This window comes from Primulina tabacum, chromosome 15 (assembly GCF_025594145.1).
Source record: "Primulina tabacum isolate GXHZ01 chromosome 15, ASM2559414v2, whole genome shotgun sequence".
NCBI classification, from domain to species: domain Eukaryota; kingdom Viridiplantae; phylum Streptophyta; class Magnoliopsida; order Lamiales; family Gesneriaceae; genus Primulina; species Primulina tabacum.
In genome coordinates, this window is record NC_134564.1 from 37,534,999 (window position 1) to 37,555,488 (window position 20,490).

The 20,490-nt window shown below is 40.0% G+C and overlaps 1 protein-coding gene across 4 annotated transcripts in view; it reads right to left on the bottom strand.

Moving 5' to 3' along the window:
• Positions 1-144: 144 nt before the first annotated feature.
• Positions 145-20,490, bottom strand: part of LOC142527734 (carboxyl-terminal-processing peptidase 1, chloroplastic) — a 34,888-nt gene continuing 14,542 nt past the window's right edge. The window contains exons 8-13 of one of the 4 annotated variants that reach the window (XM_075632640.1): positions 1,606-1,689; positions 1,211-1,249; positions 1,058-1,120; positions 712-841; positions 473-629; positions 145-379 (exon numbers count right to left, since the gene is read on the bottom strand). In XM_075632640.1, the coding sequence (XP_075488755.1) occupies positions 583-629; positions 712-841; positions 1,058-1,120; positions 1,211-1,249; positions 1,606-1,689 (363 nt within the window). In that variant the 3' untranslated portion in view covers positions 145-379; positions 473-582. Of the gene's footprint in view, positions 380-472; positions 630-711; positions 855-1,057; positions 1,121-1,210; positions 1,250-1,605; positions 1,690-20,490 lie in introns of those variants that run through there. The other 3 variants (XM_075632641.1, XM_075632642.1, XM_075632643.1) reach the window with 3 other exon arrangements.

The window sequence follows — 20,490 nt, forward strand, 5'->3', positions numbered from 1 at the left end:
AAAGGTGTTTCGCCTCTTTCCGCTACTGGAATTCTTGATCTCCGAGTATATTTATACCTACTTATTATTATATCAAGGAGAGACCTTTGGTAACTGCTTGATTGATTTAATTCATCAGTGCATCAAATTTCATTCACTCTCAAGTCAACTAAAACTTATTTCAAAATTTGTCCTTTTATCAAAAGGTTTCCAAAACCAAGTGCATGTGATGGGAGCGCTAATATATATAGTACGTGGCTAGGAGAAGAGGATTAACAAATTCAACATAAAATCCTGTAATGAAATCTGGCTCCCAAGAGAACATTTTAGTAAATAAAGAATGACCCCCACTAGTTATTAGCACAACCAGCAAGCTTCCTCTGGCATATGATTCTTCGGCCTGTTGTAGAAATATTTTAACTTAACAACTATGGATCTTAGCACTTAAAAGAAACAAAAAATCCATCAAAATAAAAGCACAAAAACATCTTACTCGTGCTCAGGCCAAGAAGCACGCGTAAGAGTAGCATCGTCTTCAGACGCCACCTTTCAGCCATATATATAAGCTGGAGCTGAAACTCCAGTGATTTCCAATTATCCTTCTCATTGCTTGTGGCACTTGGATAGATATCCGGTGACTTCATTCCAGGCTGCAGTTAACACATGAATTCTGATATGTAGCTATACTGGTTTTAATTGATTAAATCAATACAAGAAATTAGGAGTTCTTACCAGGTAAAGTACGAAAATCTGGGTCAATCCCATTCCCATTTATGTCCATATGATTTGGGGTGACATACTTCCCCATGGTGACCACAACACCAGATCCATCACTGAGCTCAAAGACAGATTGAATCAGACCCTGTAAGAAGGCACTGGGCAAAATGTTATGATAATATCATAAGCCTGAACCCCATAACGTTGCTGCGATAATCCGGAATTAGAATCGTAAACAGCAGTCTTAAATCCTCAATCAACATTACCAGAATATAACTTACATTTACAAGATTTTGAGGAAAACCAGTTGAAATAAGAGTAGCATTAAAACAATAACGTCAAAAACTATGGCAATTAAAACCTTTCCGTAAGTCCTTTCTCCCACGAGAACAGCTCTACAGTTATCATGAAGTGCAGTAGCAACCTGCAAGAAATAACCATTTTTTAAAATTTTAAAAAAACAGTACCCATAGGAAACTGAATAGAAAGCAGAAGAGTATTCTCAAGTACTCACGATTTCACTCGCACTAGCAGTATTTTTGTTCACCAAAACCTGGAAGTGGATATGAAACGAGAGTAGTAACTATCAACTCAAAAATGATTAAATCTTCACTCTAATTAAATCAGCAATCCAGCTGATATACATTTTATTATTACTAATAGTACACTCAGATGGCTGACAAATCGAGAAATTGAGAACCATTTAATAGCACGAACTGTTCCAGATTAAAGAAATCTGAGATGGAGATCAGCGAGTTCCATTGATGACAGGAGAATCGTAATAATGATTTGAAAAAAATTGCAATGTGACAAGGGAAAAGGAGCAAGGTCAGGGAGATGCATTCCACAATCTTATGCATGATTACAAAGTAATCAAAGTCTAGCTAGTTGCAATAAAGTTGTTCTTACAATCATCGGAGCAGTAAATAAAGGAGAAGTTTCAGCTACAATAGTTTTTATGGACAATGGATCCCTACCAACAGTGTAAGTTACCTGTCACAAAAACGAGAGAAGAAAAAAAAATGAAGCACACAAATATAAGACGGATGAGGATGACTTTTTCAAACATGCACGACAGTTAAACTCGGTACCAACACTAAAAAAAAGTGAGTGCAGCAGGCATTTGATTGTCTTTATAAGCATTATTTTCTCTAGAGTCTAGACCTTTTGTTTCTTATAGACCCCGCCCACCTGCACGGAGACGGATAGGGATGTAATCGAGTCGAGCCGAGCCGAACTCTTGAATGTTTGAGCTTGGTTTGTTTATAATCGAGCCGAGCTCGAGCTTTATTTAACGAATATATGCATGGCTCACGAGCTTATTCAAGCCTTTATCGAGCCTACACAAGCTTAATAAATATGAATTATACATTTAAATTTTCATTAAATTAATTAAAAAGTAAATTATATATTTAAAGAAAAATATATTATTTTTATTAAAATTTGTAAATTTATTATAATAAATAAATTTAATAGATATTTCTATATATTTCATAAATAATATGCAAAATCAATAAATCAAATATCAAAACTATTATTTTTTTCATCTAAAAGATTACTAATGAATTTACCAACGATCATGTTCACGAGCTAACGAGCCGAATACTGTAAAGCTTGAATTTGATTTGTTTATCTTAACGAGCCTCATTAAACGAGCTCAAACGAGCTTTTATCGAATCGAGCTTCGAATAGCTCACAAACGGTTTGGTTCGCTTACATCCCTAGAGACGGAAGTCACAACTGCTCACTGAAAGTTCTCTAGGTCAGTATCGATGGAACCACTAGGGCTGTGAAAAGCTTATAGATTAACATAAACTTAAATCTAAACATGGATAATGACAATAAATTGTACAAATTGCAACTTAATTAACTTAGAAATGGTACGTATGAGAATTCTAATATTTTATAAAGCAAAAAATATATCTTTTGGTGACAAAACAATTCTTAGAAAATAATTCAGACTAGTCAAGACGTAAATAATTAATTCAAATCGAAAAGATCGGTCTTTGCAACTTAATGATACACTTTCGTATAACTGATTTTAAAATATCATTAGGTATGTCAGAAATGGTGCATATCAGAATTTGAAGATTTATTAAACAAAAATTAAATTTTACTTATTTCAGATTGTTCAATTGGAAAAAGCTTAATTAAAATCGAAAAAATTGATCTTTGCGACTTAATAACGTAATTTGGATATATCGAATGCTACTTTTAAAATATCATTAGGTATGTTTTCCTATCCGTTAGTTTATGGAAAACATTGTCATTTGCTCGTGAAATTGGAATATAAAGCTAATTGGGCAATAAAATTTTAGGGGTCTGAAAACTGAAAAATGAGAATGCACCATAATTTCGAAAATTCAAAGGGCCACATTCAGCTGATTTAAGATGGAGTTGTAACATCCCTTTTAATAGTCATCATCAACCATAATTGAGTGATAACAACTGCTAACCATCTTAGCCTATAAACAATGGCCAAAGATTGGGTGAAATCACACCCAAAGCACCAAATACCCTGCCATCTTCATACACAAGAGCTGAGTTTCGGTCGACCGTTACTACGCTATCAGAGTCTCGAGAATTCAACGGCATTTCGAAGCGGATTTCTGTCCAAATTTTGAAGCCTCTGAAGCAGTCTTTCGAAGCACTTAGCAGCAACATTTCTAAAGCCAAAACTCTACCCGAAGTCGATCAAGAAATAACCCTAAGATTCAAGCAAATACGATTTTTTTTTCTGACCAAAATTTGAAGCCTCTGCAGGAGTCTTTTGAAGCACTTAGCATCAACATTTCCAATTGTATTCTAAACAGTCTTTTGAAATTACTAAACAGTCTGTTTTAATCGATTGTATTATTAGGTTTGGTCCCCCTCTTGCAATGTTTTCATCATCCCTTTTGGTCCATTATCTATAACTTTCTATGATATATCTCTGTTCCTTGGATTACCTGTAGTAGAGCCTAATTCCCCTTATTTCGTTGATGATTCTGCTGTCCCTACCCTAGCTCACACTCGTTATTATTATCCTTCATATCGGGCCGTGGTTAAATATTGTCGACCATATCGGGCCGTGGTTAAATATTGCCTCTGGTATTCCTTCTATTGTCGAACATACCATGTTTCTTTGGGTATTGATCTGCCATTACATATTTTGTCCTTCATATAGCAAGCCATCCACCGAATATATACCATTAGCATGCTCTCTTAGCACTGGCCGAGCGTATAACTTGACGGTCATGCTTATGGGGTCTGTATATCATGGCCTAAATCAATGTGTCCGACATGACCCCATTTCCAAACTGGGGGGAATCTCTTGGTTTATGCAAATATGGCTTTTCCTTACTTTCTTGGTCTGATAAACTTCTTTGCTGGTCCTCCTACCATGTTGTTCCACTTCGCTGATGGGAAGCCATTTGACTCTTTCAGCTTCTGAGTTGATGAACTACTTGCAGCAGCTGAAACTCGAATTACTCAAACTACCCCCACGACCTAGTGTTTCTTGTCAGACACAGCCCCTCTGGGTTGTTGGTGCTTATCCTGATTTTTTCATGGCCTATCCTCCCTTGACGAGGTTGCAGCTTTACTCTTGACTCAATATATCCATCACCGATTGTTGAAATGGATTGTACTTTTACCCGCCCACCATACAACAACAAATCAAGTTGGTCCTTTGAGTTTTACAACCCCTCTTTGTACGCATACCAGTTCTGGTTTTCACCGGCAATCCCTCACACTACTTTATCATTTCCGGTGGACTTGACACACATTGCCTCAGAAGTTGTGTCTAGGAAATTCTCTAAGGCCACTGTGCATGTGAGACCCGGGGCCGAAGAGGGCGGGGGATGATCGCCGGTGCCATCAGTTGCACGGATAATGAGCGGCTCCTGGCAGACTTCTAGGTGGAGGGAACATGAATGAACCGACCCACACGGGAATGAGAGGGATTCCGAGACTGTTCAATGTAATGGACTGTACAGTTGAAGAGGGCTTAAAAGATTTGAAATGTACTACTCATATCACGAAGGTGTATCTTCTTTTCGGTAGCTCATCACATAAGAACTCCAAAGTTAAGCGTGCTTGACTTGGGGCAATTTTGGGATGGGTGACCTCCTGGGAAGTTTCCCAGGGTGCGTGTAAGTGAGGACATAAGCACGCTGGAAAGACCAGTCTTGATACAGTGAGGACAGTCGTCGAATCTGGGCCGTTACAGTTGGTATCAGAGCCGACCTCTCTTAGTACGGTGTGGTTCGGGGACGAACCAAGCGGAAGCTGGTGGGCATGTGAGGCCCGGGGCCGAAGAGGGCGGGGGGTGATCGCCGGTGCCATCAGTTGCACGGACAATGAGCGGCTCCTGGCAGGCTTCTAGGTGGAGGGAACATGAATGAACCGACCCACACGGGAATGAGAGAGATTCCGAGACTGTTCAATGTAATGGGCTGTACAGTTGAAGAGGGCTTAAAAGATTTGAAATGTACTACTTATATCACGAAGGTGCATCTTCTTTTCGGTAGCTCATCACATAAGAACTCCAAAGTTAAGCGTGCTTGACTTGGGGCAATTTTGGGATGGGTGACCTCCTGGGAAGTTTCCCAGGGTGCGTGTGAGTGATGACATAAGCACGCTGGAAAGACCAGTCTTGATACAGTGAGGACAGTCGTCGAATCTGGGGCGTTACAGTGCAACTCCTCTTTACATTGCCTCAAAGATTTGTTAGTCCGATTGTGCAACTGGACCACAAAATGGCTGAGCCATTCGTTGTCCGGTGGAGGTATCGGTACCTTGATATGATTTCTTCAGTAGTTCGACACCCTGATATTGTCTTGTATTTTTTCACATGCATTTATGTTTAAATAGTTCATTTGTCACCAATGTTTGTTATTTCTGTATCACATCGGTGTTTTATGTAGGTGCTCGCAAAGAGATTTGATATCAGACGAAGATGCCCCCATTGTTGCTAAACTCGTAAAAGTGGATACCCAAGGACGCTTGAAGCTTGATGAATCTCCCAGGCGTGTGAAAACTAAGCAGGGTTCGGTCATTGTGCCACCGAAACCCAACTCCCCGAAGGTGAAAGTTGTACCTAAAGTTGTCCTGACTAGAAAATTCGCACCTAGACTTCAAACTGTCGGTCGGCGATACCCTACCCGTCGTTCGACTAGGCTGATTTCTCGTCCTAGCAACACTTTCGATGATCCAATTATCCTCAACAAAGATGACTCGTCCGCTTTTCCCAAACAACCGAGTAACAAGGATTCTGGCCTAGCCCAGCTTCAGCTCCATACCTGCTGACGCTACTATCTTAGTTGTAATTTTATTCACCTATCTCTGTCTTGGATGTCCTTAAATATCTATCATGCCCAACTTTGACTTTGTTTATTTGACAGGATCTGACATCTCGGAGGGCCCGACTCAAACTTATTGGCGAGCCAGAGAGCCAGGTTTATCTAAGTTTCTCAGATAATGTTTCCTATGTGACCTCCAATCTTGACAGGAAGCTATTGCTCATTCCAAGAGGGTAGTTCGAAACTTCCTTGGCCTTGGCTTGCATATGTCTATATTATCAAGACTTCCCCAGAATTTGCTGCCTCAAGGTTCGATATACTTGATGATCTTTCGACCATATTTTCTCAGTCCGATGCAGCATTTGCTATTTAGCGCGGATATGATATCTCATCGTTTATCTTTCCAGAGTAAACATGAGAAGAAAAAAGATTTAGACAAGCATGACACGGTCATTCGCGAGCAAATTGTTGCGGTGACAGCCAGCTATGATATTGAGGAGAACGAAGTTAAGAGACTAGAGAAAGAGATCCAGAGGCGCCGAGCTAGAATGTTTACCTTGGATGACGCTGAAACATTAGAGGCTACCTTGATGGACAACAGGAAAAGCTCATGCGCTAGTGGCCAACAACTTCTTGGCCTTAAAGATGAATATCAAACCTGGACAAGACAGCTTCAAGATGCTGAGAACATCAAATCAGAGTGTCTGGCCAGTGGGAGCAACTCCGAGCTTTATTTCCATGAATCTTCTTTTGTTTGGTTGACTGGCATGCAACGGTTATAAACATTAGTTATGTTTTGTTCATGGGATCTGTTTTGTGGAAGCTTTACTGATGCGTTTCCTCTTTGGACTTTCTATCTATCATCTTTTACTTGTTTATCTTTTTTGTATATGTCGTTGGCATGTTTATTCTTAGCAGGTAGTGCTGGTTTGGGGATTGGTCGTTGTTTGACTTCCATTCCTTAGCGAACTCAAGACCTGAGGGCTGATGTCAGGTCAGAGCATCTTGTAACACGGGTTAGTCTAAACCCAGACGTCATCTTATATGTTGCATTCACTTGATAAATCATTCATCCCTAGCATTCATGCATTGCACTTCAATCGGACCTTTTTCCCGCATACACGTCTAATGCATTGCACTTCAGTCGGACCCCTTTCCTGCATACATGTTTACTTAATGTTCATGCATGCGGTGACTCCGTTTTATATTCGGTGATTACTAGTTTGACATTTTGATTATTGGATGTTGGTTGGAAAATAACGAGGAGTTGACTTTGATGTTGGATATTGGGTGTTAGGCATTAGAAAGGAGCTTTTCCATTGGTTTTTCATACCATAATCCAATTAATCCCACTCATTTCATCAATTTCCAGCAAAACCATAGGTTGGCCTTAAAAACTCTCCACTTATGATTATTTCCTCAATTGATTCCCTAGCAAAACGAAATGAACCCAATATGATAAAAGTGGCCTACTGGCCAATTTCATTTGATCATTTTTATTTTTTAATCATAACCAACAAATATTTACATTAGTGACCCTAAGGCCTATTTCAAATGAAGTCTTCCAACAGAGAACTAAATGCATAGAAAAGTGGCTAGTTAGCCTACTTTTATTCCAAAATAAAACTTTTGGGCTCTTTTGTGGTTTGCATAGCCCTCTTATTCTACCTGTTCTTTCTTTATTCTTCGTTGTGTCGCCCGATAAGCTTAACTCTCTGCTCTCTGTAACTCTTTCTTGCCATATTTTTTAGGTGGCCCAAACGCCTACTTCATGGGTCGTCACTACACACGCAAACAACCAATTTACGCAGTGGCTGTATACCTTACCTTACCAATAATTTTTCGTAATATAAGAATAATTGAAGCATCAATCGAATGCATGTACAAGTGGCCATAAGGTCGACTCCCCACACACTTAATTTCCTTTCAAGTAGCCTGAAAGCTACTGTGGACTCGAATTATTACTGTTCAAACAAAAATTTATTCTTGAGAGTGGCTTTAGAGTCCACTTTGTTCTTCATATTTCACAATATGCAAGTAGCAAAAACAAAGATATGCCAAAGTGGCCAAAAGCCCAACTCTCTGTTGGATATCAGCCTCTCTGCTTTTTTTACTCACTCACTCTTTCTTTTTCTTCCCTCATACTTGGAAATATGGCTTTAGATACTTGCCATTTATGCATATTTTATATGATTGGTCATCTAAACTTGATAGCCAATATGCACTCTCTTCCAGGACCTTGTGCACCTTAAATGGTTTTTCCCAATTTGGTTTGCCTAATCTCTGTCCTTTGTTCCCAAGGACAATATGGTTTTCCACACAATATCTCCTTCTTGATAACTTTTCTTGTTGATTCTTCTGTTGTAGATCCTTGCCACTTTCTGCTTTTGTAACAATAAGGCATCATATGTTTGGATTCTCAATTCATCAACTTCTTCTAATTCCATGATCATCGATCGCCTCACTGTAATGTTCGGAGGAGAGTTCGTTTTGTTTTGCCACTTGCATTGATAGTATCATAATCTTTAATGGCAGCACTGCATCGTGGCCAAAGGTAAGGGCAAATGGACTTACCCCAGTTGCAGCCCTTTTAGATGTTCTATATGGCCACAACGTCACCGACAATAGCCTTGGCCAATCCCTGAGATTTTCTTCCATCATCTTCATGTGAAATCTTTATCAAATATATGGAATCTTTATCAGAACTTTGTTTGATGCTTCGGCCTGCCCATTGGATTGTGGGTAATGAGGGGATGAGTTTATCAACTTGGTTACATAGTCTTCTGCGAATTCCCCCATATCCGAACCCGTAAAGATAGTTCTCTGATCTGTGGTTGGTGAATCTGGAATTCCAAATATATTAATGATGTTTTCTTTTACAAAGTTAATGACATCACCTTGTTCCGCCTTCTTCAAAGCCACTGCTTTTACCCATTTGGTGAAACAATCTGTGGCCACAAGGATAAATGAGTGGCCTTTAGATGACGATGGGTAAATTTTCCTTATTAAATCCATGGCCCAGCCCTTGAATGGCCATGGTTTGAAAACGCTGTGGCGTTCATCCGTCGGAATCCTTTGGATGTTTCCATGCCTATGACATGGTTGGCACATCTGATGCAATCTTTCATAATGGATGGCCAATAGTAGCCATACCTTCTTATCAACCATCTCATCTTCACTTTAGATTGATGCGCTCCGCAAACTCCCTCGTTAACTTGCTTCATAATTTCTAATGCTTCTGGAAATCCTATGCATCTAAGGAGCAAACCATCTATGGCCCTTTCCGGTACAAATCTCCCTCAATAATTTCTCTTTTTGTAGCTTCATCCACACGCTGTTCTCTATCTTGATCAGCTGATTTCCATCCTTCGCGATTCAACTTCGTGTGTTTTCTTGTCCGAGTATCTTTGCTGTTGATGGTGAGATGACTCTCCTCTAAACCATTTGGGTCTGTCACTGCACGGGTTCAGCTTCTATTCTCATCGAGAAGACCCCTCAAATCTATCACGTTCACATTGACAGAAGCTAATGGGGGAAATTGATCATCATCCACTATCATGGACTCTTGTTTGTCAGGGAACTTCAAGACTCCCTTGTTAATTCTGTCCTGCAAAATATTTTTGAAAGTCCAACAAGACTTAGTGGCATGATTATATGAGTTGTGGTACTTACAATATTCTCGACCTTTCAGCTCTTTTTTGGGTGGCATTCTGTGATCTGGTGGAAAAGTGATGAATTTTTTTTACCGAAAAATCAAAAACTTTATCGTCTTTGATACGTCAAAAGTGTACTGCATATCCTTGGGGAACTGGGGGCTATTCTTTTTCTCTGGTTCACTGTCAATTTTTTTTAGCAAATGAACTATACATGAACCAGCTAATCGAATCTAAGCCAACACATCTTCCACCTCTTGATAATAAGACCCCATAGCAGTTCTCTTTTTGTACGACTCCTCCGGCAACAGTTCTTCATATTCAGCAACTTTGGCAGCCAACTCAAAGAAATCTCCTTCCACCAAAACGTAGTTAAGAGCTCTCATTTTTTAGACGATGGGGCATATCTTTCCCTGGAGATTCCAATACCTGTTTTATGTCATCTCTCCAATCACCAGCTAAGTTTAATCTAAGTTGAATGTGTGTACCTGAATCTCTCTTGGCTAAATGGAAGAACGATTTATCTTCTGAATCAGCACTAGCATGTGCGTAAGTTCAGGAGACATCTTGATTGTTGTTGGTGCATGTAAAACCCAAATTAAAAGATACGGTTTTCACACCTCTTGGGGAGGCGATCACAACACCAGCTCCGGCTGCTGTTTTTGTACTTGATTCATCGAATTTCAATCCCAGGGTTGAACTCCCACTCAACAAACTGGAAACCCAACCTATTCTCCAATAAACTCATCAAGTGAAGGGTAATCGGATGAGAAGTCAGCGATAGCTTGGCCTTTCACTGACTTTTAGGGATAATAGATCATTATAAACCCAGCTAATGCTAAAAACCATTTACCAAATTCTCCAATAGAGAATGAGTCTATTAAGCATGTATTTAATCAAATCAGTTTTAGCCACAACAAATACTCTTGATTGAATCAAGTAATGTCTTAACTTAATAAATGCATAATACGTCTTAGCTTCTCAATCATAGAGTATTTCATTTCTACTGGAGTAAGGAATCTACTCAAATAATAAATAGCCTTCTCATTTCCTTTGTGATTATTTTGAACTAGCAAGCGTCCGATTGATTCATGAGCAGTAGAGACATATAGTTTAAGAGGCATTCCATACCTAGGTGGCATAAGAACATGCGGATTGGCTTGTCTTTGAGCTTCAACAATTGTAAGAACTCTTTGGTTTTCCCTGCAATGTTAGAGATAAAACGCATCAAGTAATTTACTAGTCCAAGAAAGCATTGTAACTTTTTCTTGTTCTTGGGTGTATTTGCCTCCATAATAGCCTTCGCTTTGTTTTTATCCGCCTCAACTCCCCTCTGATGTACCAGAAATCTCAAAAAGTTCCATGTTTTCACGCCAAATGTGCATTTCAATGGGTTTAACTTTAACTCATATTGTCTCATTCTTAAGAAACTCTTCCTCAAATGATCGATGTGATCAACAGATTGTTTAGATTTCACAACGATATCGTTTATATACACTTCAATAAGGTGCCCTATCATATCGTGAAAGATCGAGTTCATAGCTCTTTGAATGATAACAGCTCATGTCTAGCCACCGAATCGATCAGCATATCATGTATCGGCATCACGTAAACATCCTTGGGAGTTGCAAAGTTTAGGTCCCGGAAGTCGATGCATGTTCTGACCTCGCCATTCTTTTTCCTGACTGGCACAATGTTCGAAAGCCATTCGGTATATCTGATTGGTTTTATGAACTTGGCCTTTAACAGTTTCTCTGCTTCTCCTTTCACTTTCAACTCAACTTCTTTTGACGTGCGATGAGATGGCTGTTGAAATGATTTGAAACCCTTTTTGATTGGAAGTCGGTGTTCGACCAATTTCCTGTCCAACCCTGGCATATCATCATAATTACATGCAAAACAATCTTTGTACTCCTTTAGCATGTTAACCAAATCTTGCTTCGATTGTTCTTCCAGTCGCTTACTCACATATACCATTTTCGGATTCTCAAGCTCCCCCACGTTGATTTTATTCTAAAGGGTCTTGTACTTCATGTTGGTCATCTTCCATTTGAGATGGCATCATCAACAACTCATCAACTTGGAGTTCATCTTCTTCATCTTCTTCCTCTTGGACAACCTCGGTTCCATGGGTGTCTCATGCTTCCTCTTCCTCTAATTTGTTCAATACTTGCAGCACATGCGCCTTCCATATAGAGTTTGAGCTACTACCTCTTTTCTCTTTTGGTTCAACTCAATCATCAAGCTCTTAGATCAATGGCTTAATTATAGACCAAAGCGGCACGATAATAGTAAGTTTGAGGACACTACCAAGCTTGGAGTTGGTGTTTGCATGTACGCCAGACTTCTCGTACTCTTGCTATGAAATTTGATGGGCCCAAAATCCCCATTGTAATATATAACTTCAACTGCACTTGCACTGGCTTGAAAAGGCTGTCCATCAGCTTCTACAACCTCCACATCGTCTCCAGTTGGTGCATCGAGGATTTGATGCACTGGTTTGCATGGATCCAATCCCTGCCTAACAACGCTTGGAAGTTGGCAGACGAGTTTACTATGAAAAATGAACACAAAGATGACATACTCCCCACAGTAACATCGGCATGGTCTTGGTGGTTTCTCTTGTAAATGTAACAACAAAAACTTATGTGGTAATTAAGTCTTCTTAAGTTTTGCTCAAACATGTTAACATCCTCACCGACAGGACATTCATTGCTGAGCCATTGTCAATAAACACCCTAGACATTGGCTTCCTATTTACGTGGGCTTTGCTGTACAACGGTCTTATGTGCTTAGTCATGTCTGATGTCGGCTTCTCAAGTATCACTTGTTTATGCCTATTTGGAGATCCTCTTTGATAATCACTCTTGAACTTCCTTCCAGGAGTTTATTTGCATTATATTTTTTTTGTACTGATTGTTTGTGTATCAACTCCCTATTACCTTCTTCCATCATTTTAAACCTCTTTGCAGCATCACCACTCTTGTAGCAAAATCCACAGTGATGTGAAACTTCCAACACAAAAGTTGATTGTTTTTCTTTTCTATTCATCATCCTCACTTAATAAATCATCCTCGTTGTCCACTAACTTATCTTCAGTAACTGATATTCCAAATTTGGACCTACTCCCCCACATGATATTCAGTGACTGGAATATCAATTGTGAGTCAATTTTCCAACTTAACCGACTCTTCACTTTTTGCAGCAGCTCTTTCTCTCAACAACCGTCTCTTCTGAGTCCTAGTAAGTGGCTTGAGGAAATTTTGTGTTGGGCTACTCTTCAAGACTCACTAAACTCGTTTCTAGCAGGGAGGACGTAACTGGCCTTTGCTCCCCTGCCTTCAATCATTTATCTTTTTGAAGCTTCATCCACACGCCGTTCTCTATCTTGCCCTGTGAGAATTAAGTCTTCTTAAGTTTTGCCTAAACATCTAAACATCCTTACCGGCAGGACATTCATAGCTGAGCCATTGTCAATCAACACCCTAGATTGTTTGCATGATCTTCCTTTTGCACTGATTGTTTGCGTATCAACTCCTTATTCTCTTCTTCCACCATTTTAAACCTCTCTGCAGCATCACCACTCATGTGGCACAATCCACAGTGATGTGAAACTTTCCAACACAAAAGTTGATTGTTTTTCTTCTCTAATCTTCATCATTACTTAAAAAACTGCCGTCGTCGTCCACTAACTTATCTTCAGTAGCTAATCTTCCAAATTTGGACCTCCTCCTCACATGATATTCAGTGACTCAAATATCAATTATGGATCCATTTTCCAACTTAGAGGACTCCTCCCTTTTTGCAGCAGCTCTTTCTATCAACAATTGTCTCTTCTGAGTCTTAGTAAATGGCTTGTTGAACTTTTTGTGTTGGGCTACTCTCCAAGACTCACTAAACTCGCGTCTAGCAGGGAAGGACGTAACTGGCCTTTAATCCCCTGCCCTCAATCTTTTCTTTTTTTGAAATTTCATCCACACGTCGTTCTCTATCTTGATCTGTGGGAATTAAGTCTTCTTAAGTGTTGCCCAAACATCTTAACATCCTTACCCACATGACATTTACAACTGAGCCATTGTCAATCAACACCCTAGACACTGGCTTCCCATTTACGTGGGCTTTGATATACAACAGCCTTATGTGCTTGGTCATGGCTGGTGTAGGCTTCTCGAGTATCACTTGTTTAGCCTATTTGGGTGATCCTCTTTGATAAACACTCTTGAACTTCCTTCGAGTAGTTTATTTGCATGATCTTCTTTTTGCAGTGATTGATTGGGTATAAACTCTCTATTCTCTTCTTCCACCATTTTAAACCTCTCTGCAGCATCACCACTCATGTGCCACAATCTACCGTGATGTGAAACTTTCCAACACAATAGTTGATTGTTTTTCTTCTCTAATCATCATCCTCACTTAACAAATCGACGTCGTCCACTAACTTATCTTCAGTAGCTGATCTTCCAAATTTGGACCTACTCCCCACATGATCTTCAGTGACTGTAATATCAATTGTGGGTCCATTTCCCAACTTAGCCGACTCTTCACTTTTTGCAGCAGCTCTTTCTCTCAACAACTGTCTCTTCTTAGTCTTAATAAGTGGCTTGAGGAACTTTTTGTGTTAGGCTACTATTCAGGACTCACTAAACTCGCGTCTGGCAAGGAAGATGTACCTTTGTTCCCCTGCCCTCAATCATTTCTCTTTTTGTAGCTTCATCCACACGCCGTTCTTTACCTTGATATGTGGGAATTAAGTCTTCTTAAGTTTTGCCCAAACATCTTAACATCCTTACCGGCAGGACATTCATAACTTAGTCATTGTCAATCAACACCCTAGATTGTTTGCATGATCTCTCTTTTGCGCTGATTGTTTGCGTATCAACTCTCTATTCTCTTCTTCCACCATTTTAAACCTCTCCGCAGCATCACCACTCATGCGGCACAATCCACAATGATGTGAAACTTCCAACACAAAAGTTGAGTGTTTTTCTTCTCCAATCATCAACCTCACTTAATAAATCGTCGTCGTTCTCCACTAACTTATCTTGAGCAGCTGATCTTCCAAATTTGGACCTACTCGCCGCATTATCTTCAGTGAATGGAATATCAATTGTGGGTCCATTTTCCAACTTAGCGGACTCTTCCCTTTTTGTAGCAGCTCTTTCTCTCAACAACCGTCTCTTCTGAGTCCTAGTAAGTGGCTTGATGAACTTTTTGTGTTGGGCTATTCTTCAGGACTTGCTAAATTCGTTTCTGGCAGGGATGACGTACTGGCCTTTACTCCTCTGCCCACAATCATTTATCTTTTTGAAGCTTCATCCACACGCCGTTCTCTATCTTGATCTGTGAAAATTAAATCTTCTTAAGTTTTGCCCAAACATCTAAACATCCTTACCGGCAGGACATTCATAGCTGTGCCATTGTCAATCAACACCATAGATTGTTTGCAATATCTTCTTTTTGCACTGATTGTTTGCGTATCAACTCCCTATTCTCTTCTTCCACCATTTTAAACCTCTGTGCAGCATCACCATTCTTCTGTAATCATCATCCTCACTTAACAAATCGTTGTCGTCCACTAACTTATCTTCAGTAGCTGATCTTCCAAATTTCAACCTACTCCCTACATGATCTTCATTGACTGGAATATCAATTGTGGGTCCATTTTCCTACTTACCCGACTCTTTCCTTTTTGCAGCAGCTCTTTCTCTCAACAACCGTCTCTTCTTAGTCCTAGCAAGTGGCTTGAGGAACTTTTTGTGTTGGGCTACTCTCCAAGACTCACTAAACTTGCGTCTGGCAAGGAAGATGTACCTTTGTTCCCCTGCCCTCAATCATTTCTCTTTTTGAAGCTTCATCCACACGCCGTTCTTTATCTTGATCTTTGGGTATTAAGTCTTCTTAAGTTTTGCCCAAACATCTTAACATCCTTACCGGCAGGACATTCATAACTTAGTCATTGTCAATCAACACCCTAAATTGTTTGCATGATCTTCTTTTTCCACTGATTGTTTGCGTATCAACTCCCTATTCTCTTCTTTCACTATTTTAAACCTTTCTGCAGCATCACCACTCCCGTAGCACAATCCAAAGTGATGTGAAACTTTCCAAAACAAAAGTTGATTTTTTTTAATCATCATCCTCACTTAACAAATCGTCGTCGTCCACTAACTTATCTTCAGTAGCTGATCTTCCAATTTGGACCTACTCCCCACATGATCTTCATTGACTGGAATATCAATTGTGGGTCTATTTTCCAACTTACCCGATTTTTCCCTTTTTGCAGCAACTCTTTTTCTCAACAACCGTCTCTTCTGAGTCCTAGTAAGTAGCTGGAGGAACTTTTTGTGTTGGGCTACGCTCTAGGACTCACTAAACTCGCGTCTGGCAAGGAGGATGTACCTTTGTTCCCCTGCCCTCAATCATTTCTCTTTTTGAAGCTTCATCCACACGCCGCTCTTAATCTTGATATGTGGGAATTAACTTTTCTTAAGTTTTGCCCAAACATCTTAACATCCTTACCGGCAGGACATTCATTGCTGAGCCATTGTCAATCAACACCATAAATTGTTTGCATGATCTTCCTTTTGCGCTGATTGTTTGCGTATCAACTCCATATTCTCTTCTTTCGCTATTTTAAACGTCTCTGCAGCATCACCACTCTTGTGGCACAATCCACAATGATGTGAAACTTCCAACACAAAAGTTGATTGTTTTTCTTATCTAATCATCATCCTCACTTAATAAATCGTCGTCGTTGTCCACTAACTTATCTTCCAAATTTGGACCTACTCGCCGCATTATCTTCAGTGAATGGAATATCAATTGTGGGTCCATTTTCCAACTTAGCGGACTCTTCCCTTTTTGTAGCAGCTCTTTCTCTCAACAACCGTCTCTTCTGAGTCCTAGTAAGTGGCTTGAGGAACTTTTTGTGTTGGGCTATTCTTCAGGACTTGCTAAATTCGTTTCTGGCAGGGATGACGTACATGGCCTTTACTCTTCTGCCCTCAATCATTTATCTTTTTGAAGCTTCATCCACACGCCGTTCTCTATCTTGATCTGTGAAAATTAAATCTTCTTAAGTTTTGCCCAAACATCTAAACATCCTTACCGGCAGGACATTCATAGCTGTGCCATTGTCAATCAACACCCTAGATTGTTTGCAATATCTTCCTTTTGCACTGATTGTTTGCGTATCAACTCCCTATTCTCTTCTTCCACCATTTTAAATCTCTGTGCAGCATCACCATTCTTCTCTAATCATCATCCTCACTTAACAAATCGTTGTCGTCCACTAACTTATCTTCAGTAGCTGATCTTCCAAATTTGAACCTACTCCCTACATGATCTTCATAGACTGGAATATCAATTGTGGGTCCATTTTCCTACTTACCCGACTCTTTCCTTTTTGCAGCAGCTCTTTCTCTCAACAACCGTCTCTTCTTAGTCCTAGCAAGTGGCTTGAGGAACTTTTTGTGTCGGGCTACTCTCCAAGACTCACTAAACTCGCGTCTGGCAAGGAAGATGTACCTTTGTTCCCCTGCCCTCAATCATTTTTCTCTTTTTGAAGCTTCATCCACACGCCGTTCTTTATCTTGATCTTTGGGTATTAAGACTTCTTAAGTTTTGCCCAAACATCTTAACATCCTTACCGGCAGGACATTCATAACTTAGTCATTGTCAATCAACACCCTAAATTGTTTGCATGATCTTCTTTTTCCACTGATTGTTTGCGTATCAACTCCCTATTCTCTTCTTTCACTATTTTAAACCTTTCTGCAGCATCACCACTCCTGTGGCACAATCCAAAGTGATGTGAAACTTTCCAAAACAAAAGTTGATTTTTTTTAATCATCATCCTCACTTAACAAATCGTCGTCGTCCACTAACTTATCTTCAGTAGCTGATCTTCCAATTTGGACCTACTCCCCACATGATCTTCATTGACTGGAATATAAATTGTGGGTCTATTTTCCAACTTACCCGATTTTTCCCTTTTTGCAGCAACTCTTTTTCTCAACAACCGTCTCTTCTGAGTCCTAGTAAGTAGCTGGAGGAACTTTTTGTGTTGGGCTACGCTCTAGGACTCACTAAACTCGCGTCTGGCAAGGAGGATGTACCTTTGTTCCCCTGCCCTCAATCATTTCTCTTTTTGAAGCTTCATCCACACGCCGCTCTTAATCTTGATATGTGGGAATTAACTTTTCTTAAGTTTTGCCCAAACATCTTAACATCCTTACCGGCAGGACATTCATTGCTGAGCCATTGTCAATCAACACCATAAATTGTTTGCATGATCTTCCTTTTGCGCTGATTGTTTGCGTATCAACTCCATATTCTCTTCTTTCGCTATTTTAAACGTCTCTGCAGCATCACCACTCTTGTGGCACAATCCACAATGATGTGAAACTTCCAACACAAAAGTTGATTGTTTTTCTTATCTAATCATCATCCTCACTTAATAAATCGTCGTCGTTGTCCACTAACTTATCTTCCAAATTTGGACCTACTCGCCGCATTATCTTCAGTGAATGGAATATCAATTGTGGGTCCATTTTCCAACTTAGCGGACTCTTCCCTTTTTGTAGCAGCTCTTTCTCTCAACAACCGTCTCTTCTGAGTCCTAGTAAGTGGCTTGAGAAACTTTTTGTGTTGGGCTATTCTTCAGGACTTGCTAAATTCGTTTCTGGCAGGGATGACGTACATGGCCTTTACTCTTCTGCCTCAATCATTTATCTTTTTGAAGCTTCATCCACACGCCGTTCTCTATCTTGATCTGTGAAAATTAAATCTTCTTAAGTTTTGCCCAAACATCTAAACATCCTTACCGGCAGGACATTCATAGCTGTGCCATTGTCAATCAACACCCTAGATTGTTTGCAATATCTTCCTTTTGCACTGATTGTTTGCGTATCAACTCCCTATTCTCTTCTTCCACCATTTTAAATCTCTGTGCAGCATCACCATTCTTCTCTAATCATCATCCTCACTTAACAAATCGTTGTCGTCCACTAACTTATCTTCAGTAGCTGATCTTCCAAATTTGAACCTACTCCCTACATGATCTTCATTGACTGGAATATCAATTGTGGGTCCATTTTCCTACTTACCCGACTCTTTCCTTTTTGCAGCAGCTCTTTCTCTCAACAACTGTCTCTTCTTAGTCCTAGCAAGTGGCTTGAGGAACTTTTTGTGTTGGGATACTCTCCAAGACTCACTAAACTCGCGTCTGGCAAGGAAGATGTACCTTTGTTCCCCTGCCCTCAATCATTTCTCTTTTTGAAGCTTCATCCACACGCCGTTCTTTATCTTGATCTTTGGGTATTAAGTCTTCTTAAGTTTTGCCCAAACATCTTAACATCCTTACCGGCAGGACATTCATAACTTAGTCATTGTCAATCAACACCCTAAATTGTTTGCATGATCTTCTTTTTCCACTGATTGTTTGCGTATCAACTCCTTATTCTCTTCTTTCAATATTATAAACCTTTCTGCAGCATCACCACTCCTGTGGCACAATCCAAAGTTATGTGAAACTTTCCAAAACAAAAGTTGATTTTTTTTAATCATCACCCTCACTTAACAAATAGTCGTCGTCCATCAATTATCTTCCGTAGCTGATCTTCCAATTTGGACCTACTCCCCACATGATCTTCATTGACTGGAATATCAATTGTGGGTCTATTTTCCAACTTACCCGATTTTTCCCTTTTTGCAGCGACTCTTTCTCTCAACAACCGTCTCTTCTGAGTCCTAGTAAGTAGCTGGAGGAACTTTTTGTGTTGGGCTACGCTCTAGGCCTCACTAAACTCGCGTCTGGCAAGGAGGATGTAACTTTGTTCCCCTGCCCTCAATCATTTCTCTTTTTGAAGCTTCATCCACACGCCGCTCTTAATTTTGATATGTGGGAATTATCTTTTCTTAAGTTTTGCCCAAACATCTTAACATCCTTACCGGCAGGACATTCATTGCTGAGCCATTGTCAATCAACACCATAAATTGTTTGCATGATCTTCCTTTTGCGCTGATTGTTTGCGTATCAACTCCATATTCTCTTCTTTCGCTATTTTAAACGTCTCTGCAGCATCACCACTCTTTGTGGCACAATCCACAATGATGTGAAACTTCCAACACAAAAGTTGATTGTTTTTCTTCTCTAATCATCATCCTCACTTAATAAATCGTCGTCGTTGTCCACTAACTTATCTTCCAAATTTGGACCTACTCGCCGCATTATCTTCAGTGAATGGAATATCAATTGTGGGTCAATTTTCCAACTTAGCGGACTCTTCCCTTTTTGTAGCAGCTCTTTCTCTCAACAACCGTCTCTTCTGAGTCCTAGTAAGTGGCTTGAGGAACTTTTTGTTTTGGGCTACTCTTCAGGACTCACTAAACTCGTTTCTCACAAGGAGGACGTACATGGCCTTTGCTCCCATGCCCTCAAATCATTTATCTTTTTGAAGCATCATCCACACGCCGTTCTCTATCTTGATCTGCGATAATTAAGTCTTCTTAAGTTTTGCCCAAACATCTAAACATCCTTACCGGCAGGATATTCTCATCATCCTCACTTAATAAATCGTCGTCTTTGTCCACTAACTTATCTTCCAAATTTGGACCTACTCGCCGCATTCTTCAGTGAATGGAATATCAATTGTGGGTCCATTTTCCAACTTAGCGGACTCTTCTTTTTTTTTGCAGCAGCTCTTTCTCTCAACAACCGTCTCTTCTGAGTCCTAGTAAGTGGCTTGAGGAACTTTTTGTGTTGGGCTAGACTCACTAAACTCGTTTCTAGCAAGGAGGACGTACATGGCCTTTGCTCCCCTGCCCTCAATCTGTCCCTCAATCATTTATCTTTTTGA